The following is a 25,222-nucleotide window of genomic DNA, read 5'->3' as shown; positions in this document are numbered from 1 at the left end:
ACTGGAAGAAAACAGTTTGAGAGTTCAATTGCTCTGAGTCTTTCCCCAGCACTGGTGTTGTCAGGTCTTTTGTTTATATTTTTCTTAATTTTAGTCAGTCTAATAAGTATGTAGGGGTATCTCTTTATGATTTTAAATCACATTTCTTTAATGATGGGGAGCTTTTCACATGCGTTTATGCCATCTGTATATCTTTTTAGTGAAATGTCTTCATACCTTTTGCCTGTTTTTAAAAAAATTATGTTGTTATTGAGTTTTATGAGTTCTTTATGTATTTTAGATACAAGTCCTTATTCAGATATGTGTTTTGCAGTATTTCCTCCCAGTCTACCAGTAGTCATTTCATTTTCTTAACAGTATCTTTCAAGGAGCAGAAGTTCTTAATTTTGATGAAGTCCATTTTATCAATTTTTTTCTTCTCTGGGTTGAGCCTTTTAAAGTTGTCATATGTAAGAAATCTGCCTAACCTGTGGTGTCCAATGGAAACCAATTTGTTACTAATCTACTAGAAAACTTAGTTTTAGTCACAAATACTATCATGAAGCATCTTTGAATAATCAAAGAAAAGCTTCAGAATTTAATGTTCTAGGAATGTTACAGAGGAATTAAGTCTGGGTTCTAATCTTTAACCCCACCACTTAATAGCTGTGTGATTTTTTTTTTTTTAAATCAGAGTTTTCAATGTTTCAGAATCTTAATTTCCTTATCTATACAGTATAGGTAAACACAGAATAAGCCTTCATTTAAATTTGTTTCCTTCTCTTTGTAATTTTATTAGAGTTCTTTGATCATTGTTTTTCAAATGTGGTAACTCCTTCAACTAGATGATACACCGTTCTAAAATAATCCTGTTGTGGATAAAAGGATCCTTATTCAGGGGTGCCTGGGTGGCTCAGGCGTCTGATTTTGGCTCAGGTCATGATCTCAAGGTTTGTGAGTTCGAGCCCCACATCAGGCTCTCTGCTGAAGCTCAGAGCCTAGATACAGCCTGCTTTGGATTCTGTGTCTCCCTCTCTCTCTGCTCCTCCCCAGCTCATGTCTGTGTCTCAGAAATAAATAAACATTAAAAATAAAATCTTAAAAAAAAAAAAAAGGATCCTTATTCAAATCCTGATCCACTCCTTCACTGAGAGTATTATACTATTTATTCATAGTGACTTACCTAGAGTTACCTGGAAAAATGTTTTGAAATTTTTATCTTGTATTTTTTCCTCAGTTTCAATAATTCTGCTCTTAAGTGAATTATTCTGTATAAGAGAAGAAGATAAGTAGTAAATGATTAAAATGTGAGGTTACATTTGGATTTTCTTTCATGATTCATGTTTTTGGACTTGATTATCTACTATCTAATTGTATGAGGACCAGCCACCTTCAGTGTTTCCTTGGGCAACTTTATATAATTCCAAAATTAGGAAGCTGATCATCTCTAGCTCAGAGGAGATGAAATCTGTTTTATAATCTGTAGTGAATCTTTTCTCAAGTATTTAGCTATCTTAGTTTTTATATTATGCTGCAACTAAAAACTATATCAAGTATTTCAAAGATGGTAATTTCAAAGCAAGTGTAATGATGATTTAGATATCTTTTTCTTTTTAATTTTTTTTTTTTTAATGTTTATTTTTGGGAGAGAGAAACACAGAGTGCGAGCAGGGAGGGTCAGAGAGAGGGAGACACAGAACCTGAAGCAGGCTCCAGGCTCTGAATTGTCAGCCCAGAGCCCAACCGTGGGGCTCAAGGCCCAGGACCAGTGAGATGGGATCTGAGCTGAAGTCAGACGCTCAACCGAGTGAGCCACCCAGGTGCCCCTAGATAACTTTTTCTTAATGGAACACTCAGGTTTATGAATAAAACACCAACAAAGTGCCAGCTTTATTGATGCTAGATGAAGATGTCTATTGGATAAGTGCTTCCCAGCTTAATATTCTTTAATGTAGTTGTGGAATTTCCTAATCTTTGAATTTAGAAATAACTTGGAAAAAGAGCAAATGATTGCTGTTTTCAATTTACAGTTTTATGCAAGGTGTTGAGTTCGTTGCTGTGATAGAATGCTCTTGTTATGGAGCATAGATTGGGGTGTGGGGACAGCCTGCTGCTGTGATGGTCCTGACTTTACTATATTCTAGCTGTACAACTTTGTGCTGTGTGACCTGTCTGTGCCTCTGGCTGCTCAGCTGTAAAATGGAGTGAATAGTAACTTTATTATAGGATTATTAAAGGATTAAGTTAGTTAATGAATAGGAAGTGTTTCAGAATAGACTTTGTAAATGCAGTGATGATAATAATGATGATTGTAGTCCAGACTCTTTTAGTGGTATGTAAATTTTTCCCTTTTACTGAACTAGGTAAATAATGATATTTTATAAATGATTAAGAATATGTCTTTTATAAAGGTAAGCCAAATAATACTTGTTCTCTACCATATTAAGAATTTATTTATTTATTTATTTTTTTGTTTATTTATTTATTTAATGTTTATTTTTGAGAGAGACACAGACAGAGCACAAGCAGGGGAGGGCCAGAGAGAGAGGGAGACACAGAATCTGAAGCAGGCTCTAGGCTCTGAGCTGTCAGCACAGTGCCTAACGAAGGGCTTAAACCCACATACCGCAAGATTATGACCTGAGCTGAGGTTGGTCACTCACTGACTGAGCCCACCCAGGCGCCCCAGGAATGTATTTTAACTTTATTGTGCTACCTTGCATCACTGTTGGTAGTATTATAAAGAAAATATGACAAGAATGTTTTAGAAGCAGATTTTATGCACCAGTGTATGCAAAATTATAGATAAATTATGCTGAACTGGAAGGTATTTACAATAAATTTAAATTCTGGTTTAGGCAAATGCTCTCATTAAAGGTAAACTTTGTTAGTTTAAGAACTTAGTCTAAGACATGACTACTTACTTATATGTGACCTTGGCATGTTATTTAACTTCTGATTATTTAATCTTACTTAACCTTAGTTTACTTACCCGTTTCTTGGAGTCAGTATAAGAACTAAGGATGGTATTAAAAGGATTCACAGAATCCCTGGTAATTAGTAAGAGCTCAATAAAATGTTATCACCAGTTATATTTTAAATGCTATGTAAACCTAAAACGTAAACTTGAATTGTAGATTGAAGTAGTCTGTCTACTTTGTTTTCACTGTATTTATGTGGTATTTGACCAGAAACACCTTACTTTCTTGCTCTTGTGAATTTTGTTGAATGATTCTGAACTTTCTGAATACGTTACCTGAAGCCAGATTGCCTAGGTTTGAATACTGGTTTCACTGTCTATCAGCTTTGTGACCTTGGGCCAAGTTATTTAACACTGCTGTGTCTTGATTTCCTTACAAGTAAAATGGGGGTAATTATATATTTCCTTATAGGTTTCTTGTGAGGATTAAGTGAATATATATGTGTAAAGTTCGTAGAACGGTTCTTGGGCACCTGGTAAGTACTAGTTTGTAATAATTGTTATTTTATTGAGGATCCTGATGGACCTTTGGAATATCTCACTATTAAGTATCTTACCTTATGGGTTTAGGGAATAAATAAATGCCTTAAAGATCTCAGACAGGGAACGAAAGACTTTAGAGTGAGATGGGACATTTGTGTATAAACATTCCTGCATGAATATACTTCTGTACACTCACACTCTATTTTTTTTTTTAATTTTTTTTTTCAACGTTTATTTATTTTTGGGACAGCGAGAGACAGAGCATGAACGGGGGAGGGGCAGAGAGAGAGGGAGACACAGAATCGGAAACAGGCTCCAGGCTCTGAGCCATCAGCCCAGAGCCTGACGCGGGGCTCGAACTCACGGGCCGCGAGATCGTGACCTGGCTGAAGTCGGACGCTTAACCGACTGCGCCACCCAGGCGCCCCTAACTCATTCTTTATTTTCACTCATTTTGTAGTCGTAGGGGCAAGACAATCTTTAAATAAGTAATTGCTATAATTTGATGAGTGTTGATAATTGAAATAGTTATGGGAGTATCTACTTGGTTACCTGACCTCTGGTATATAGGGAAGGATTTTCGGAGGCAATTACTTTTAAGTTGAAGGTGGAGTGGGAATTAGCCAGAAGAATGGCAGAGGATGTTAGCATAAGGGCATGGGTTGGAGGAAGAACAGGTTGGGAGAAGATGAGAAGTACCAGCATGAGAGGTGGAGTGAGAGAGGGTGGCCATTTGAGGAACTGAAAGAAGTCTATTGATGAGGGAAGAGCAGTCCTGGGGAACTAGTGGCTTGACAGGCATAAGAAATAAGTGCTTAAAGTGCTTTATAAACCAGGCTTAAAAGATTTAGTGTTAGATATACTAAGAGCTGTGAGATACCAGTAAAGACTTTAAACAGGGAGAGACCTCAGATTTTTTCCAATTTGAAGCTCATTCAAGTATGAATGTCAGTAACTAAGATGTAAGCAGTAAAGACCTCTTGGATTCCAAGAAATATTTATTTCAGTAGTCTAGACTCCTGTATGAGGATTTGTTAGTATTTTCTGAGATAAATTTAAAATGTCAAAGCCAATAAAATATTCTCACTAAATTGCTTCTTTTTTGAACTGTAGAATGGTTAGCACCTTTGATCACCTTTAAAAGACAAATATAGTTAGTACATTTGTGAGTCAAATACTAACTGGTAAATTCAACCCTGATGTTACTGTCTTAGAATTTGTCAGATGTTGATAATTCATGAACTCCCCAGTCCAGTCTTCTAGGAATTAAGCCAAGTTGAACCAAATTAGTAGTAAGCCTTTAGGATTGGATAGAAAGTTACCCACCCACTGGAAATGAATAATTGGTATACTTTCCTCTATTTGTGGGCACTGTGTAGTTGCATGCACGGTTTATGTGATCTGATAAAGCTCCTCAACTACTTTGGGTTAGTATATTTTGTAGTATTAAGTAACAAATTGAAATTGATAGACATTATTTTGAGTTGCTGAATAACTTCAAAAGGCAATTTGTAAGCTTAGTTGATTCTGTTTTCTATTGATGACCCAATTCCTAAATTTTCAGTCAGTGAGTTATATCAAAGAAATACCAATTTGTGACCTTTTAGTTTCTAAGTGTGTTCTGTAATTGATCAATCCATCCACTTTAGTCAGTCTTTGACGCTTTAATGTAAAAATAATCATTTTTTAAATTTAAAGTTGGATAGGGTACTTTATTTTTTAATTCGTATTTTAAAAATGTCTATTTATTTTGAGTGTGTACGAGCAGGGGAGGGGCACAGAGAGAGAGGAGAGAGAATCCTACACAGGCTCCACGCTGCCAGCACAGACCCCTATGTGGGGCTCTATCTTACAGACTGTGAGATCATGACCTGAGCTGAAGTCAAGAGTCAGACTTTTCACCAACTTAGCTACCCACATGCCCCTTGAATGGGGTACTTTAACTGAAATATATTGGCAGTTGGGGGTGCTGAGTGACCCAGTCGGTGAAGCATCTGTTGATTTTAGCTCAGGTCTTGATCTCAGGGTTGTGTGCTCAAGCCCCATGTTGGGCATGAAGCCTACTTAAAAAAAAAAGGAGTATGTTGGCAATTTGAATGATGTGTTAAACTTTGAGGCAGTTTACAGCATCTGCTAACAGATTGAAATCATTTTAAAAAGAAAATGACATACCAGATAGATTTTTGGAAACCATCAGTGCTTTGTATACTTTCAGTATACACATTTCAGTTATCAGGGTTTAGGTCAGTAGCACCAGCCATCCAACAACAGGGTTCCCATTTTAGTTACCACCATACTTTAAGAATGAATAATTGCTTGAAGTAAGAACTCCTTGTTCTTCATTATGTAAATAACAGGTGTGCATTGTGACCCAGTGACCGCTCATGTCACTTATTTCAGAGTCTGCCCATGGTTGGTCACTGTATATTTGTTACACAGTTCATGCATAGGCACAGTGTGTAGTAGTGTTGCCTTTTTGTCTTCCACTAATAAACTCACGACCTTTTTTACAAAAATGGATCATTGACAGTGGGAATTGTACAGCAAAGAAACAAAGAGTGATAATACTGGGAGTGAAATTGGAATCACACATGGATGGGGAATTGTAGAAGAAATAGCTCACCATGGACTGTGGATGCTGTCACCATTGAGAGACTAGACATGCAGCCAAAGGGATTTAGTGAAGGCAGATAAGTTGACATAAATGAGGAAGGTGGTATGACAAGAAGGATGAAAATGTCTCAAAGTAACACAAGCAAAAAAAATTGTTATGAAAGGAACTCTCAGAGATATTTCATGACATTGAAAGTGCAAAGGATAGAATGTTGGAAGTTGACCCAAACTTAGAAGGAGTACAACGATTTGCCAAGGCATAGGTGGGCACTGTTTAAACAACTCTTGATAAATTTTTACAAAGAAATGTAGCAGTTCTCAATGTTTCTAATGTTTTAAATTACACTGCACTTAATACCAGTTTTTCTATTTTTTCATTTTCCTATTTCACCTAAAACTGACAGAGTTTTTAATCTTTGACAAAAACTTTTGTCATGGAGTAATAACAATTTTCCATATTAAGGTTTTTTAACATGTTGCCTCTATATTACATTTATTTATTTGTTTGTTTAAAGTGTATTTTGAGAGAGAGACAGAGAGAGTGAGCTGGGAAGGGGCAGAGAGAGAGGGAGAGAATGAGAACCCCAGGCAGGCTCCATGCTGCTAGCATGGAGTCCGATGTGGGCTTGAATTCACAAACCGTGAGACCATGACCCAAGCTGCAACCAACAGTCAGATGCCAACTGAACCACTTAGGCACCCCTGTTACACATGTTTATTGGTTTAATTCTGGGTGCTATACCCTGGGTTCAGTCTCTGAGATACAGGATGAATAAGCTCAAAGACCCTCAATTGAAGTTGTTTATTTAAAATATAATGAAGTGTAATGTCTTATTCAGAGTGCTAATATGTACCTTAACTGTTTTGACAGGGGTGGGTCAGTGAAGACTCAGATGGTAATATTTGAGCTGATTCTACTGTAGGACTTTATCACCTTCTGAGTGGGCAAAGAAAAAAGTATCCAGGCAAGGAGCTCTGAAACACCTAGTTATGCCACAGACTTGGCCAAAGCAGGAGTTGTAGCTGGGGATAGCTAGAGGGATGTGGGGCACAGATTGTTAAGATTTGTGTAACCTATTAAGATCCTATAAAACACTAGCAAGAGAGGACTTGGAAAGTTAAGTAGAGAAGTAAAATTACCAAATTTACATTTTTTATTTTTTTTTAATTTTGTAATGTTTATTTTATTTTTGAGAGAGAGAGAGAGACTGAGCATGAGCAGGGGAGGGGCAGAGAGAGTAGGAGACAGAATCTGAAGCAGGCTTCAGGCTCTGAGCTGTTAGCACAGAGCCTGACACGGGGCTTGAACTCATGAACCACGAGGTCATGACCTGAGCTGAAGTCGGACATTTAACCGAGTGAGCCACCCAGGCGCCCCCCAAATTTACATTTTATAAGATAACTTAGTTTTGCAAAAAAATGGGATTATAGTAGTCAGGCAAGAAATGTTGAGGACTTCAACTAAGGCAATGTAAAAGGAGAGAAAGGGACAATTCAACAGCTGCTTAAGAGGTAAGTTCCAAGAAAACCTGAAGGAGAGGAAGAAACAGAATAGGATTCGAGGAGATATGTCCAATTTCAAAGATTTAAAGGTTAGGTTAATATAATTACTATTTGCATGATCTTGGTGTAGTCTTCCCTTAATTTGTTGGATGGAGTGGAGTGGAATGGAGGACAATTATGGAGTTATGAAATATTTTCATGCTTCATTGCCAGTTTTTTTTTTTTTTTGTACCTTATTGATTAACAAAATATGTTAGCTAAGGTAGTGTTGGGACTTTATGCAGTCTGTTTCTGTTTTTAATAGCTATGGAAAATCAACAATATACTTTGTAGAATATTAATGATCATATTATAGAAACTTAAGTCTTAGATGATGGTATTGTGATGGAGTGTAGAATGTACTACTGAGAATTATGTTGTTAAAGAGTAGTTCTGGAAGAGGGGAGGGTCATCCTCTAAAATAAGATTAATTTAGACTTTTGAAGAGTCAAACCAGGAAGAGAGGAAATGACTTGGAAGGTATTCCAATTACTTTTAGATGGTAGAGTATTAATTTTATAATAACATAAATCTCAAATATAAAACCAAAAGTGATTACATAGTTTTTCTAGATTGCTTATTTGCTATTGACACCTGTTTGCGGTTTTCACTTGTTTTAAAGTTCAGCTTAATCTTGCATATTAGTATATGCATTCTTAAAATATTTAAATAGTTGCTGACAGTAATCGTTTTGAGTTTTACAGGCATACCTCAGAGATAATTGCTGGTTTGGTTCCAGACCACTGCAATAAAGTGAATATTGCAATAAAGCAAGTCAGAAGAATTGTTTTGTTTCTCAGTGCATATACAAGTTATGTTTGCATTATGCTGTTGTCTATTAAGTATGCAATAACAACAGTATGTCTAAAAAAGCAATGTGCATACCTTAATTAAAAAAATACTTTTATTACTAAAAATGCTAACCACTATCTGAGCTTTCGGTAAGTCATGGTCGTTTTGCTGATAGAGGCTCTTGCCTTGATGTTGATGGCTGCTGACTGATCAGGGTGATAGTTGCTGAAATGGTGGGGTGGGTGTGGCCCCAGTTAATTTCTTAAAGAAATAATTTAAGACAACAATGAAGTTTGCCTCATTGATCGACTCTTCCTTTCATGAATGATTTCTCTGCAGCATGTGATGCTGTTTGATAGCATTTTATTCACAGTAGAACTTCTTTCAAAATTGGGAGTCCATGGTCTCAAACCCTCCTGCTGCTTTATCATCTAAGCTTATGTCCTATTCTAAATACTTTGTTGTCCTTTTGTGTTCATCTTTAGGAGTAGATTGCACCTCAAGAAACCACTTTATTTGCTCATGCATAAGAAACAACTTTATCCATTCAAGTTTTATTACAAGATTGCAGCAATTTAGTCCTTCAGGCTCTTCTAATTCTAGCTCTCTTACTGTTTCCACGACATTTACAGTTACTTCCTCCACTGAAGTCTTGAACTCCTCATAGTCCTCCATGTGGGTTGGAATCCACTTCTTCCAAACTCCTGTTCATGTTAATATTTTGATCTCTTCCCATGAATCAGGAGTGTTCTTAATGGCATCCAGAATGGTGAATCCTCTCTGGAAGATTTTCAATTTACTTAGCCCAGGTCCATCAAAGGACTCACTATCCATGGCAGCATTAGCCTTATGAAATATATTTGTTAAATAATTAGACTTGATAATTGAAATGACACTTTGATCTATGGGCTGCAGAATGGATGGTGTGTTAGGAGGCTTGAAAACAACATTAATCTCATTGTACATCTTCATCAGAGCTCTTGGGGGACCAGGTGCATTTTCAGTTAGCAGTAGTATGTTGAAAGGAATCTTTCTTTCTGAGCAGTAGGTCTCAACGTTGGGCTTAAAATATTCAGTAAATTATATTGTAAAAAGGTGTGCTGTCATCCAGGCTTTGTTCCATTTATAGAGCATAGGCAGAGTAGATTCAGTGTAATTCTTAAGGGCCCTAGGGATTTTTGGAATAGTCAATGAGCATTGGCTTCAACTTAAAGTCATCAGCTGCATAAGCCCCTAACAAGAGAGTAAGCTTGTCCTTTGAAGCTTTGAAGCCAGGCATTGACTTCTCTCTAGCTATAGCTATGAAAGTCGCAGAAGACATCTTCCAATATAAGGCTCTTTTGTTTATATTGAAAATTTGTTTAGCGTAGCCACCTTCATTAATCTTAGCTACTAAATCTTCTTCTGGATAACTTGCATCTTCTAGGTGTTTCACCTTGCATTTTTATATTCTGAAGTTGGCTTCTTAAACCTCATGAGTCACCTCTGCCAGTTTCAAACTTTGTCAGCTTTCTCACCTCTCTCAGTCTTCATAGAATAGAAGAATTAGGGCCTTGCTCTGGATTAGGCTTTGGCTTAAGGGAATGTTGCGGGTGGTTTTATCTTCTGTCCGGACCACTAAAATCTTCTTCATACCGGCAATAAGGCTGTTTTGCTTTCTCATCATTCCTGCTTTCTCTGGAATAACACTTTTCTTTGAAGATTTTTTCCTTTGCATTTGCAAATTGGCTGTGTTGCACAAGAGACCTAGCTTTCAGCCTCTAAGTTTAATCAGTTATAGTTTTTGATTTAAAGTGGGAGATGTGCAACACTTCCTTTTACTTGAACATGTAGAGGCCATAACTGGGCTGTTAATTGGCCTAATTTCAGTATTGTTATTGTCAGGGAATAGGGAGGCCTGAGGAGAGGGAAAGAGATGGTGGAAAGCTGGCCCGTGGAGCAGTCCGAACACATGTAACATTTATCGATTAAGTTTGCCGTCATACGAGCATGGTTTGTGGAACCCCAAAATAATTACACAATGGTAGCATCAGAGGTCACAGATCACCATAACAAATACAGTAAAAATGAGAAAGTTTGAAATATTGTGAAATTTACCAAAATGTGACAGACATGAAGTGAGCAAATGCTGTTGGAAAAATGATTGCAGATAGACTTGCTTGACACACGGTTGCCACAAATGTACAATCTCTAAGAACCACAGTTATCTGTGAAGTGCAGTAAAGTGAAGCACAATAAAATGAGGTATGTTTATATTTGCTGTTATTAAATCAGTTTGAAACATTCATAATTTAAATATACATTCACATTTGGTGTTTAGAGACTGACCTGAAGAGAGACTTGTGTAGTTTTGGCTGATTCTAGGCAGGACCTCCTCTATGACCAGCCCCTCCCTCTCTTGAATTACAATTTTCATGGTCTAGTTCATAATTTTCTGGTGTAATTTCTTATTTTTCTTAGTATATATCTTGAATTGATTAGCTTCTTGGTAAGTGTGTGGTGGGTGATGGGGTCCATTATATATCAATAAATTGGTATTCCAATACATATGGATAGTATTAGAACAAGGAAATGGAATGGTTTGAATGACTATTTCCACATACCTCTTGGAGACCCTAATAGAGTGGCAGTCTCTCTGGTGATAGGGTTTCTCTGTGCCAGGGAGGCAGTGTTTACTTTGGGCAGAACTGGATCAACCTAAATTTCGTCCCTGAACCCATTTTTTCATGCTGACTATTCAGTTGACATATCAGTTAGATATCTGTGATAACTGAATTCTGATCTCATCTCTGCTACTGAGGAACTGTGGGAGCTCAAGCAAGTCACTAATTCCACTGGAGCTGGTTTCCTTATCTACAGGAAGAATTTAGATTAGGTTGAGTTTTTCTTTCTTTTCTCTCCCTCTCTCCCTCTCTCCCTCTCTCCCTCTCTCCCTCTCTCCAGGGGGATGGAGCAGAAGGAGAGAATCTTAGGTATGCTTCATGCTGGGCCTTGATATGGGACTCGATCTCATGACTGAGATCATGACCTCAGCTGAAATCAACAGTTGGACGCTTAACCAACTGAGCCACCCAGGGGCCCTGGATTGGATTGATTTCTGAGGACATTTTCAGTTCCCAGTTTACATGAGCCTCATAGCAGCTCTGTGATAACTGGTGGGGGAAAGGCACAAGCTAAACAAGTTGCGGTAAGGTCTGGTGAGGTTAGACTTCATGGAAAGTTTGTTGAACCTCTCACCAGAATTTTACTGTCTGCTGTAGCCATTTGCCTTCAAGATTTTTTGAAATCTATCCCCAAATAGTATTCTTACCAGTGCAGGTCACTTAGCTCTGAGGGAGGAAAAGCGGGTGCTAAGGAAGGGAAGGGAGGAAATACATTCCCCATATGAAGCCTATCTCACTTCTCCTTGCTCCCTCTGGGAAGACCTGGTGTTTCCACTGTATTTAATAATCTTTACTTTCCTGCAGATGTCCAGTCTACCTTCTTTCTCACTCCTGAATACATATTTCCTATACAAAATGTGCAGGATAATCATCAGGATTTCACTGTGAAATGTAAATCAATCTTAACATTAGTCCTTTGGCTTCAGTTTAACAGGTCCAAATCTGTTTCTCTTCTGAATAATTTTATCTTGGTTAATGGAGTGTTGTTTAAGGTTGCCACTCTTTACCCGAAGAATACAAAAACACTAACTCATAGGGATACATGCACCCTTGAGTTTATGGCAACATTATTTACAATAGCCAGGATATGGAAGCAGCCCAGGTATCTACCAATTGATGATTCGATAAAGAAGATGTGTATATATATACAGTGAAATATTATTCAACTATAAAGAAGAGTGAAATCTTGTCACTTGCAATGACATGGATGGAGCTAAAGAGTATAATGCTGAGTGAAATAAGTGAGCCAGAGAAAGAGAAATATTATATGATTTCACTCATGTGGAGTTTAAGAAACAAAACAAATGAGCAGAGGGGGAAAAAGAAAAACAAACCAAGAAACAGACTCTTAACTATAGAGAACAAACTGATGGTTACCAGAGGGTGGAGGGATGGGTAAAATGGATGACGGGGATTAAGGAGGCACTTGTGATGGGCACCGGGTGATTAAAATAAAAACTTAAAAAGAAAGAATGCCACTTCTGAAGTCACATTGATCTGGATTCAGAGTCTGCTTCTGTATATACTAGCTTTATGATCTTTGGCCAAGTTATGTAACTCCTATCCTTTGGTTTTCTCATTTCTAAAACGGGGATTTTAGTAGTATTTAATGCTTAGCATTGTGTGAGAATTAAATGAGAATGTGTTAAGTTTTACCCATATATATTAAATGTTCAATGAACAAATCTTAGTGCTTTTGTTACTGTCCACTTAATTCTCAAGCTAGGAGCTTTCTAGATTTCCTCTCCACTTTCCAACTGTCCTCTCTGATCTATAGTCATTATCATTAAGACCTGTGATTCTAACTTATATATGTTCATCATATTTGGCTCCTTCTCTTCAGCTTCTGCCTTAAATCGGATCCTGCTTCCAGAACATTGCAGTAAACTTCTTGCTGCCAGGCTCTTCCTTTTTCTGATTCATTCTCCATAATCCCATCATTGTTACTTTCATAAAATAATCTGATTTAGAGCCTCCATGGTCTGTAGTATAGTTCCTCTTAGCATGTGTTGGAACTCCCATGTCTCTTAAGTTCCAGGTAATATGTCACCTCTTCTTCAGAGCCCAATTCATCTGTTTCCTTATAGTTGGTTGCTTCTGTGGCATTTTGTTCTTTTACCTTTTTAGCTCATTTTACTGGTCTGTGTCCCTTACTTGGGATGGTAAGTGCCTTAGGATGGGAGGTTTTACTAATTTTATATTCCTGAGGCCTAGCTTAGTGTGGCAAATGGTAAATACTTGGAAAATGTTTATTAATTCATTTATTGATTGTGCACCTGAAGAATAATATTTGTCATCCATTTTGCTTCCTCTTTGCCTTTTAAAGGTCTGAATACTTAAAGAGACAAGAACAAGAAGGAACATCCTAAAATCAAGGGAGGGGATCCTCAGCATCCTCACCTCTGAAAGGTGAGGAGGAAGGAGAGCTGAGGACAAAAGAATACGTGATTGAATAGTGAAATTAATATCTGATGTCCTTACATTTCAGTAGATATTAGGGATAACATCATAGAGAGAATTTTAAAACTTACTGAAGCATTAATTTTACTTGTAGACCCTGTCTTTATACATTATTGGCATTTCATTAGAAACATTAGAAGAGTTTGTATATTTATTTCAGCAGTTAGAGAGGAAAGCAGAAACTAAAACTCTTCTGTCAGTAGCTTAGTAAATGTAAGAAACCTTGGCTTAAGACAACAAATTACAGCTGGAAAAGAGGAAGGAGGCAGGTTAATTCCTGGAGTTGTGCAAAGAGGACAGGGAGAAGCCAAGGACCCTAGGTTAGCAGGAAGCCCTTATCTTCCCCACAGCTTACCAGCAGTCTTCTCTTCCCTCTCTAACCCAGATTGTGTAGATGCCACTGGTGACAGTTTTCCTTACAACATCTCAAGTTGAAGCATTGTCTACATATTTCCCCCAAAAAACTTGTGATACATGTTTAGTATGATATAATATTGTTAGTAATATACCTTGGGTTATTTTAGATTTGTGTAACAGTCTGATTTGGAATGTAGCTATTGTTTATAATGTTTCTTTATGGTAAATGAACTTTTGGAACATAATCATTTCGTACAGTAGGGTTTGTCTTGGACAAAGTAATTCATTCTTTTTAAAGATGTGAGAAAGAAGAGGAAGTCAGTTCAGTTTGGTTTCCCCATGTCTAAGGAAATCTCCCTTGTGTTTCTGGTTAGTATAGAAGCATGTTTCAGTTCTAAAGTTGAAGACAAAATGGGTTTTTTCTTGGTGGTGTCTTCAGGGTTAATGTTTTCTTGGGGTAGTAATGAAGGGTCTTTAAAATTTTCAATATGAAGATTTATTCATTTATCAGGGATTGTGTGCCAGGCAGTGTTCTAGGTGCTAGCAATATAATGGTGGTTGAAATAGACATTGTTTTCATTTTAGTGATTATAATCTAGTAGGGAAGAAAACACTTATCCCTCCCATGAACAACAAACAAAACGAATGCAAATTTTGATCATCAGTATCACAGTGTACTGAAATAGAGGATAATGGAGGGACATAGGATATTGGAAGGTTTATCTTAGGGTGGTGAAAAAGCCTTCTCTGGGAACATGAAATTTAAACTAAAATTTGAAAGATGAGAGGTATTTAGACATTCAGAGTAGAATAGCATGTGCACAGCAACTGAGGCAGGAAAGAGGTTGTTAGTTCTTGGAATAAAAGGAGGAAAGTGTGGTTGAAGCAGAGGAAGGGTAAGTAGCACAAGGTAAACTCAGAGAAGTAAATAACCCATAGTGTGTGGGGCTTTGTAGACTGTGATAAGGCATTTGGATTTTATTTTGAGTGCATTTGGAAGCTGTTAAAGTCTTTTCAGCAGGGGAATGACATGAGTGCTGAGTAGATCACCTTGGATATTATGTGGGAAGTGCTGAATGGAATCAGGAGACTGGTTAGGAGGCTGTTCCAGTGGTCAGTGGAAGAGGTGATAGTAACCTGAACAAAATAAGTTCATGCCAGTGGAAACTGGAGAGTTTGGGAAGTTGAACTGAAAGGACTGCTGATAAATGTGGGGGATGGTGGGGAAAGAAGAATCCATTACCTCTAGATTCTGGCTTGAGCAACTGGGTTGGCAGTTAGTGCTATTTAGTGATAGTAGGGATTGGAGAAAATTGGGTTGTTCTGGATATACTAAGTTTGAGATGCTTGAGAAACATCCAGATGGAGATATGGGATAGGCAGTAGGTTGTATAAGCTAGTGCTCTATGCAGAAGGTTGGGCTGGAGATAAAAATTAGAAATGTTAAGTGTATAGATGCCATTTAATGCCATGGGAATGGATGAGATACCTTAGGGGGCCAGTATAAGAAGTGTGGTTCCTAGAAGGTGGGAAGAGCAGCAGAGCATAGTTAATAGGATGGGTTTGAGATAAATAGACACTTAGACACTTCTTTTGTCATAACACAAAGGCAGAAGATCTGTACAGATTCAAATGCAAGAGGGTTTTAGATTTGGTTGGCATGTAGGTGAAATAGTTCCAGTCTGATAGTTTCTGTATTTTCTGAAGTAGAATCCATGATTATCTACCTAGAAGGAGGGAGGATAGTCATGAATTTGAGGAAGGTTGTGAAGGTTGAAATATAGCAGTGGATGAAAGAAATCTAGGATTGCCCAGTGGTGTCTTAGACCCTGATGATAATAAAATTTATAATAGAGGCATACTTTGGATTCGGTTCTCAACCACCACAATAAAATGAATATCCCAATAATATAGTCTAATGAAATTTTTGGTTTCCCAGTGCATATAAAGTTATGTTTACACTATAGTCTGTTAAGTGTGCAGTAGCATTATGTCTAAAAAACAGTATACATACCTTAATTTTAAAATAGTTTACTACTAAAAAATGCTATCATCTGAGCCTTCAGCAAGTCATAATCACTGATCACAGATCACTATAACAAAAAATAAAAGTTTGAAATATTGCAAGAATTACCAAACTGTAACAGAAGCACAGAGTGAGCAAATGCTTTTGGAAAAATGGTGCCAGTAGATTCGCTCAAAGCTGGGTTGCCGCAAAGCAAGTACAATAAAACAAGTTGTGCCTGTAATTGTTTCAGTCAGTCTGGTTGTGAAGTGAAGGAGGGAAGATCCTCTAAGTTTGGTAGAGGAGTGATTAGGCAGTAGAAGTAAATGGTGCAACGGAAGAGTTGGAAAGTCTTATTTTGGAGGTCAAGAGGACCGTGGCCTGTGATGTGGACTGGCCTGGTCGGTTTGCATGGCTTGTTGCAGTGGTGTCAGAGCCAGTTGTTTATTAGTAGCTTTGTTAATAGCTTACTAGGATCGAAGAGTTCTTTGCCATCAGTAAAGACAGGGTAAATTCTTGACATGCAGTAGTTATTACCACCTAATTTGGGGTTTTAAGAGGATCCCAAAACAAAAGGCAACAGCAGAAAGTGTATATAATATTTGCGCAGTAGAAAAATATCTGTTTACAAAAAATAAGGCATGTGCCCAGCAAGTGTCTGTGTACTTATAATTTAAAATAAAATGTTGACTTAGCAAACATTATCTAATGTAAACTTTGCTTTTGGTTTATGGAAGTTATGAGAATGCTAAACAAATTTTGTATTTCCTTCCTGAATGAATATTATTTCGTAAATATGCAACTAGAAATCTAAGCTACTTAAAAGTAACATCTTGTTTCCTGTTTATTTCAAACTGTTACTAATTAGTTACTTATTTTTAAAATGTGAGTACTTGAATAAGTTAATTCCGTTAACTTTCTATTTGGCTTTTTGTTTTTACTTTTAAACAATTAAAATTTTTAATTTTTTATTTCATTTATTATTTTTTTATACATAGTTTATTTTGAGAGAGAGAGAGAGAGAGAGAGTGCACGTGAGCAGGAGAGTCAGGAGAGGTGCAGGGAGTGAGAGAAAATCCCAAGGAGGCTCCCTGCTGTCAGTGTGGAACCTGATGCAGGGCTCAAACCCACGAACCATGAGAGCATGACCTGAGCCAAAATCAAGAGTCAGACACTTAACTGACTGAGCCACCTAGGTGCCCCTAAAATTTTTTTAAAATGAAAGTAAATAGTTGCGTTTTAGAATTGCATATCAAAATGGTCAAGAAGGAATTGTGGCCCTATTAGGACAAGATTAAATAGTGTGTTAATAGTGTATCCCCTTTCTCTGTTCATATTTTCTAGAGTGTAAGATAGCTGTCATTGCATAAAGAGGGACATATTTTCTGTAGCAGAAAGCATTTGAAATATTTGCTTTTCTTTTGTGACTCATGGAGCTGGTGAATGCCTCAAAGCCATTTGGTAGAATAAGCAATATTTGTATACTTAGCACCCCAATAATGAAACCCTAGGCCTTCTGTTCCTTAGAATATACATGTGGTGTCTTTGTAGGATAAATACTCAACTACATGAATTTGAGCATTCTGTTACAGTCAAGGAGGAAGATTTATATTGATTCAGTTAGTGTTTTAGCCATTTGCGATTTTAATGATATGAATTTGCATGCCTAGCAAATAGTGTTATTTTTATGTGTAACAGAGCACAACATGATTGGATCTTTTAAATAAGGAAGGAATAGGGGCACCCGGGGGCTCAGTCGGTTGAGCGTCCGACTTCCACTCAGGTCACGATCTCACAGGTCATGAGTTTGAGCCCCTTATCGGGTTCTGTGCTGACAGCTCAGAACCTGGAGCCTGCTTCAGATTCTGTGTCTCCCTCTCTCTCTCTGCCCCATCCCCACTCATGCTCTGTCTCTCTCTCTGTCTTAAAAATAAATAAAACATTTTAAAAAATTAAATAAGGAATACAGGAGTAATTCTTTCCAGAATCCTGGCAAAATGTGTTTTTTTTTTAAGTAATTAATTAATTGAAATAAAAAGCTTATTTTTAAATTCCAGTATAATTAATGTGCACTGTTATATTAGTTTCAGGTGTACAACATAGTGATTCAACAATTCTATACATTATTCGGTGTTGGCAAAATATTTTGAAAAATCAGCACATACTAATAAAATTTATTATAGAAGACCTTTATTGGGTATATGAAATTAAAAATAGTTCTTGAATTCTAAAAAATTACTAAAAAGGCAAAATTGATGAATAATGTTTTGTCCCCTAAAAAAAGAAAACAAACAGTGACTTTATTGTATATTTTCCCTTAGGTTTTTTTTTCTGAGAAGGTTTGTATTTGTGGTGTGTTGCTTCTGACTATCTAGATACAAAATTTAAAATCACAGTATACCATATGTGCTAACTAACTTGGATGTAAATTTAAAAATAAAATTTTAAAAATTAGTTAATTAAAAAAAAAGAATATGTTAAATAGGGGTGCCTGGCAGGTCAGTTTGAAGAGCATGTGACTCTTGACCTTGGGATCATGAGTTTGAGCCCCTGTACATCTATACATTGAGTGTAGACATTAAATAAATAAACTTTTCTAAAAGGGTAAAATGAATGAACGAATGAATGAATGAATGAATGAATGGTTCGGTGGGGGGGAAGGTCTTTGTACCGTATTTGTAACTGATATGAAAGTTTGAATTATGTAAAAATTTTATGAGTTGTAAAAAAATTTTTAAATTGAGAAAAATTATAAGAAAACATTTAATTTTTTTAAGTCATAAAAAAATAAATAAAATCACAATATACCAAATAAAAGGAGGTGGTTACACTATACCTAGAATATAACTGAAAATTGTAACATTGGAAAAATTGACCATTAGAACGTGGTTGAGCGTGATCTACCCCTTGAATGGTTTTATAATGCTGATAAAACAAGGCCGTTTATGGTGATGCTTGCTAACTCCTCCCATGCGTGGCAAGTACTAGGCCAATTATTCCTGTGTGTGTGTGTGTGTGTTACATTCAGTTGTCTGATGCTGTGTTTGAAACACCAAGGCTGCCATTCTGAAAAATCAGAAATGTTTGTTTTGAACTTGGTGCAAGGCCTAGATTTTGATGTAGAAGGGAGTTACATACATGGAAAGTTGTTCTAAAGTTTTAGATTATGCAAACGTTTCTTTATAAATCTAATACCACACAAAACAATAAACCATTATTTTACTAATCAGTAGCATTTTCATTTGCTTTTCATTATTTATTCAGAATTATTTATAGATGTCCATTTTACTTTTATAATCAGCATAGGAGCACCTGGGTGGCTCAGTCAGTTTAAGTGTCCGACTCTTAATTTCAGCTCATGTCATGATCTCACAGTCTTGGGATCAACCCCCGAGTCAGTCCATGCTGGGCATAGAGTCTGCTTAAGACTTTCTCTCTCTCCCTCTACCCCTCCCCTGAGTTCTCGTTCGTTCTCTCTCTCTCTCTCTCTCTCTCTCTCTCTCTCTCTCTCTCAAATAAATAAATAAATAAATAAGTAAATAAATAAAATCAACATAAAGTTTTTATGCTTCTACTCAGTCTTTAATTGGAGGAATATATAAACATATGTGTTGTGTGAAATCTGCCCTTGCGCACATAGTGTTTATGGCAGTTACAGTTGCATATGTTATGGTTTAACTTGTCACTGTAGAGACAAGCTGTACTGTAATGTACTAGATAACTTAAGTACTTTCAAGAGCTGTTGCACCAAGATACACTGCTTTACACACAAACACACGAAATTTGTTCAGTTTTACAGTTGGCTCTTATGCTTGCCTTGGTGAATGTTTCTCAATTGGTATAATATCATTTTTCTCAGGATTCTGATCAGTGTATAAAATTTGTCTTTGCTGCTTCTGAATAGAATAGCTATATTCTTGTGATATCCTAGGGGATATCACAAGCCAGTTGTGGGACTTGACGTGTAGATATTAGTTTCAAAGTAGGATACATAGTATAATACGAAGCCAACACCAAAGGAAGATTTTCTAGAAGGTGAGAAAACATTGTTTTGCGTATTTAAGAGAGCTCAGTCAAGTCTCTAAAAAGTTTTGAAGTCAAACTGTGACACAGTGACTGTTGAAGAACAAATTAAGGAATGATGGTCATTGTTAATGTATTTTGAGCTTCACAGGATTATTCCAGTCTCTGTTTAAATGGTATGTAACAGCTTTCCCTTCTTAAAAACAAAACTAAAAATACTCCTTGGACTTGCCATCCCTTTCTGTCCATCTGCCATCCATTATTGTGCTCCTTACTGTAACAAAATACTCAGGAAAAGCTCTCTGTTTTCCTTATTACTGTTTCCTCACTGCCCAGCCATTGCACTCAGACTTTCATCATTTCCACTCCCACATTAATTTCTTACCCAGTCTCTCAGTGTCACTCTCAATTTGCGCACCTGTACCTCTGCATTTCTTCAAAATTATCAGTAAAGATTTTGAAACTTAACACTCCCCTGCTTAAAACCAGTTTCTAGACACACACCAAGAATGGTTTGGGCTGGGTCCAGGCATTAGTATATTTGAATAGTTGCTCAGATAATTCTAATATCAGGCTGAAAGCCCCTGCTCTAGTGGCTTCTCATCCTCATAATAAAAGTTATACCACTTTATAACCTACAAGGCTCCTGACTAGTTCTCTGATGTCATCTCCTACCTATTTTCTTCACTGCCTCCCTCTACTATATTGGCCTTCTTCAAAGATGCTAGGACTTTGTTCTTAGCCTCACTGTGTCTGTAGTACTAGAACAGTACCTCTGGCACACTGTATTTGTTTAGTGCATATTTGTTGAAGTAATATTTTATGGATGCTGTTTGTTCTTATTCTGTAGTAGCAATTACCCTATAATTAAAGCCAATTAGGTTCCTGGTGTTTAAGAATGCTACCAAAAATCCTGTTTGAACATTATGTCACAGTCTCCCAGGGTCCAGCCATCCCATCTTCCAACATGTCTACAATTTTTGCTGTCAGAATGCCTGCTTTTCTCGGTTTTTGTCTCTTGGCATGTGCACTGTTGACACTTCTGATCTTTTTTGGTGTCCTGTTTCTGCTTTTATTTTGTGTAATTTTTCTTTATTGTTAATCACATTTTCTGTGGATAAAAAAAAAAAAAAAAGAGTGCTCTTACCAGTCAATAAGATTTTCTTCTATAGGTGAACAGTCTACTCATAGGATGTCTAGTACATAATCTTTGGATCTTATCTACGTTTATTCTTGATGGATGCAGGTGGGCTGCTCCTTTGTTGTGAGAAAGGGAGGTGGAATAGATGGGGAGGGTCAGATTCTTAAAGAGGAAGATCAGGGGAGGTACCTGTTTCTGGGGTTAGAGTTTGAAGGCTACTTAATGCAAAGTTGAGATTTTCATCTCATCAGGGGCCTACAAAGTTTTTCTGTAGAAGTCCTGATACAAATATTTGGGGCTTTGTGAGTTTGCTCTGCCTGAGTGAATGGTGGCCAGCATGACAGCCGGAAAGTACGAGGAATTTAATGGCTCTGGGAGCAGTCTTTAACCAAGAAAGTTGTTAGATACCCCAGCTTCTCTTTTCTTAGTGGGGACAATTCTTAGGCATGTTCTACATAATTCCTTGGAGGGTCTCTAGCACAACTGAACTCCAGTTATCCACAGCAGTCAATGAACCCTTAATAGACTTTTCTCCATCCTTCTACTGTTCTTAATCCCCTCAAGTGTGCTTCCCCTCAAAGTACTCATCTCAGGTTTGCCTTTTGGGGGAACCCAAATGATAGAAGTCTGTGTTTGCAGACTATTGCTGTAATTAGTAGGGTACGGCTTTTTCTTCCCTTCTCTCCCCAGTGGGAGATAAGGCTTCCTTAATGGTTGACATTGGCACCAGAGTACAATATAGCGAATGGACTGAGGTATGGGGAAGAAAGTATTGTATGCCTACCTATCATTAGTTCAGTACAGCCTTACTCAACTCGGTTCATTCTTTGCAGGTCATCTTTTTCTGCCTTAGGTTCTCTATAACGTGTGACAATTTATCTCACAGTAAATGAAAAGGTCCCAACCTTGGTGATTTTCTGTGAGCTGGATCAGATTTGCGGTTTCTAAAAGTTAATTGACAAATCCTGTGCTGGAAAATAATTTAAGATACAAGTGAGTGCTTATAAGACAGGAGTTACATATATTTCCACAGCCAAACTTCAAATAACATGATTGGGTTTTCCCAAATTCCCCAGAATTTCAAAATGGCAATATAATCTTGCAAGTAACTATAGTTCTCCCATTAAAGTACTTACTAATGGATTTTTTTTTAACATCTAGAGAATTGAAAGTCTTTTTCCACTTGTGATGTGTTTTCTGTCACAATGAGTAGTTCAATCATGTAATGTAAGTTTTACCATTAGAGAAAGTGTTTCTAGGCACATATTCAATGTGGAAATTTTATTTTTTACTACATGAGGCTTTCAGGTATACGAGTTGTGTTTTTAAAAAGTTCCATATTGGGGTGCCTGCGTGGCCCAGTTAAGTGTCTGACTCTTGATTTTGACTCAGGTCATGATCTCATTGTTTGTGCATTCGTTCGTGGGTTTGAGCCCCGTGTCTGTGCTGTCAGCACAGAGCCTGCTTGGGATTCTCTGTCTCCCTCTCTCTCTCTGCCCCTTTCCCGCTTGTGCTCTCTCTCTCTTTAAAAATAAATAAATAAGCCTTTTTTTTAAAAAAAAAGAGTTTCATACTAGTATATGCTTTTAAGCTCGTGTTTTTAAAGTTGACCAATGCTTTTTAAAATCTGTATTAAAATGAGCTTTTTATAATAATAGCTTTTGTTTTTACTTGCAAGAATGTTATTTTCCAGGTTTTTTTCTTCCCCTGGAAGGCTTTGTTTGGCTACTCTTTTTTTGAAATATCCTGTCCCCATTTTTAGTTCCTACTTCAATGCATAAGTGATCTAAAAAGTCTCTACTTTTATTGCTGTTTAAAAACTAGCTGAAGGGGTGCCTGGGTGGCTCAGTCAGTTAAGCGTCCGACTTCGGCTCAGGTCATGATCTCACGGTCCGTGAGTTCGAGCCCCACGTTGGGCTCTGTGGTGACAGCTCAGAGCCTGGAGCCTGTTTCCGATTCTGTGTCTCCCTCTCTCTCTGCCCCTCCCCTGTTCATGCTCTGTTTCTCTCTGTCTCAAAAATAAATAAACGTTAGAAAAAAATAAAAACTAGCTGAGGTTGGATTTTATTTTGCAGGGTTTTTTGTTATGATCTGCTTTATTGAGGGAAGCCAGATCTTGTGTTTATTCCTTAATTTGATTTCATCTAATATAATTGCAGAAGGCTGTAAAATAGTTTAACAGGTATTAATGTTTTCTGTTATGCTTGTATCAAAATATGGTGGAGGGAGTTGGGTCAGTGTAACTTGTAAGTTACTTGGACAGCCTTTATGGTTGGGATATAGTTTCTTGGGTTTTGTTGTTGTTTTCTCTTACTCATGGGTTTTGTTTCACATGCTCTTCTTCACCTAGGATATTCGTTTTTGTTCACTTTGATTCCGCATCTTACTCTTCAGTACTCCTTACGCACTTCAGCACACATCTGCAGCCTCATAAACAAACCTCAGCCTTCTCACCTGCCCTATCAGAATAGTGTCCATTCCTCAAAGCTGGGCTCAGAACCTACCAACTCAACCTCATTAATTTTTCTGAGTCTAGTCCCCAGGGTTCTCCTTGTTCTCTGAGTGACTCTAGTGTCACCCTTCATGCTGTGTGTCCCATATTGCACCTGATGTAAGCATTAGTTATCCTGTATATGGCCTCAGCCACCTTGTTTATGGCCTTTCATAGGCAGAGGGAGTTTTCTCAGCTATTTATTATTTCTTTTGTACCTATCACATAAAGACACTTAGTATTTAATTAGTTGCTTGTATTAAACACCCAATTTCGTTTTCCTCTTGTAATTTCTCTTAAGGTAATCTTAGTGGTTTTTTTTAAGTGTTTTATTTATTGCTTGTTTTTTTATAGACGTAAAAAAAGATTGGTCTGACCATGCTCTCTGGTGGGAAAAGAAGAAAACTTGGCTTCTTAAAACACATTGGACCTTGGATAAGTACGGCATTCAGGCAGATGCCAAGCTTCAGTTCACCCCCAGCACAAACTTCTCCGCCTACAACTTCCCAACATGAAGTATGTGAAGGTGAAAGTGAATTTCTCTGATAGAGTCTTCAAAGCTGTTTCTGACATCTGTAAGACTTTTAGTAAGTATTAAATTCTTCTTGAAATTATGAGTTGTGTGACATATATATGACTGATATTGACCCTTAGCTTATTTCATGGAATAGGGATTGGGGTGAGCTATCTATGTTTGTATATGTGTGTTCATTTTTCACTTTATTCTTTAAAGTTTTGTATTCCTTTAAGATAAATAGTTGAGGTAAGATGGATCAGGAGGAGTCTAACATAGGCTCTTGACTTACTAGAAGTGTATCAGGTATGTATTATTATGTAATACTTCATTCTGATGACTTAATTTATTTCTTGGGAAGGAGAAGAAAAAAGGCATTATTTTCAGAGTGTAGCTTTTGCATTGTTTTCTTTCATGTAAGTCTCCTTTTGATTTTAGTGATTCAGGGAGATTGTGTCACTTCTTTCACTGAAGGTCCTGACACAGCTCTTAAGGAAATGACTATGAGTATTGTCTTCCTTAAGCAGTCTACAACTTGAACTGTCTTATAGTAATTCTTATGCCTTCTGAAATGAAATGTGGATTATTTTTGGCTGACCCAGTTATGTCATGACAGAAAGTATTCAACGATCAGAGAAAATGTGAATTATTGTCATTATCACTGGTACATAATTCTGATGTAGCATAGGTTTAGGGGAGCTTTAGGACATTACTATTTTGATCTAATGACTGAAATTACAGTGGTTTTTTTTTATGTTTAATGGAATTTTTTGGAAAAAATAAAATACAGAAAAGTATAAGGAATTATATAAAAATTACCTAATTCCTGTTATCTTAGAATTAATACCTGAAATTTTTGCCATTTTGCAAAACTTCTTTTTAAAAAGTGATAATAATATAGGTAAACTTCTTGAGTCACATTCTCATAATTTCCCTTCACAAAGGTATCAGTATCATAAGTTACTGTGTATTCCTCTAGTACTTTTAAAAATACATTAACACACACATGCACATGAATTTATCCATATTTGTGTGTGTATATATATCCATAAACAAGATGTTACTGCCATTGCTCTGTGGGTGTTTTTTGTTTTGTTTTGTTTTTTTGCAGTTTTGTATTTGTATGCACGAGTTTCTCAAGTGGTTGGTTATACAGTAGTCCCCCAATTTTGTGCCCCG

The 25,222-nt window shown here is 37.0% G+C and overlaps 1 protein-coding gene across 1 annotated transcript in view; it reads left to right on the top strand.

The window, feature by feature from the left end:
• The window catches only part of FERMT2 (FERM domain containing kindlin 2), an 84,921-nt gene that overhangs the window by 8,527 nt on the left and 51,172 nt on the right, over window positions 1–25,222 (top strand). Inside the window, 2 exon segments of the mRNA XM_043556176.1 lie at window positions 23,884–24,000; window positions 24,003–24,116. Coding sequence (XP_043412111.1) covers window positions 23,884–24,000; window positions 24,003–24,116 — 231 coding nt within the window.

This window comes from Prionailurus bengalensis, chromosome B3 (assembly GCF_016509475.1).
Source record: "Prionailurus bengalensis isolate Pbe53 chromosome B3, Fcat_Pben_1.1_paternal_pri, whole genome shotgun sequence".
NCBI classification, from domain to species: domain Eukaryota; kingdom Metazoa; phylum Chordata; class Mammalia; order Carnivora; family Felidae; genus Prionailurus; species Prionailurus bengalensis.
Note: the sequence above shows the minus strand (reverse complement) of the source record. Positions and strands in the feature narration are given on the sequence as shown.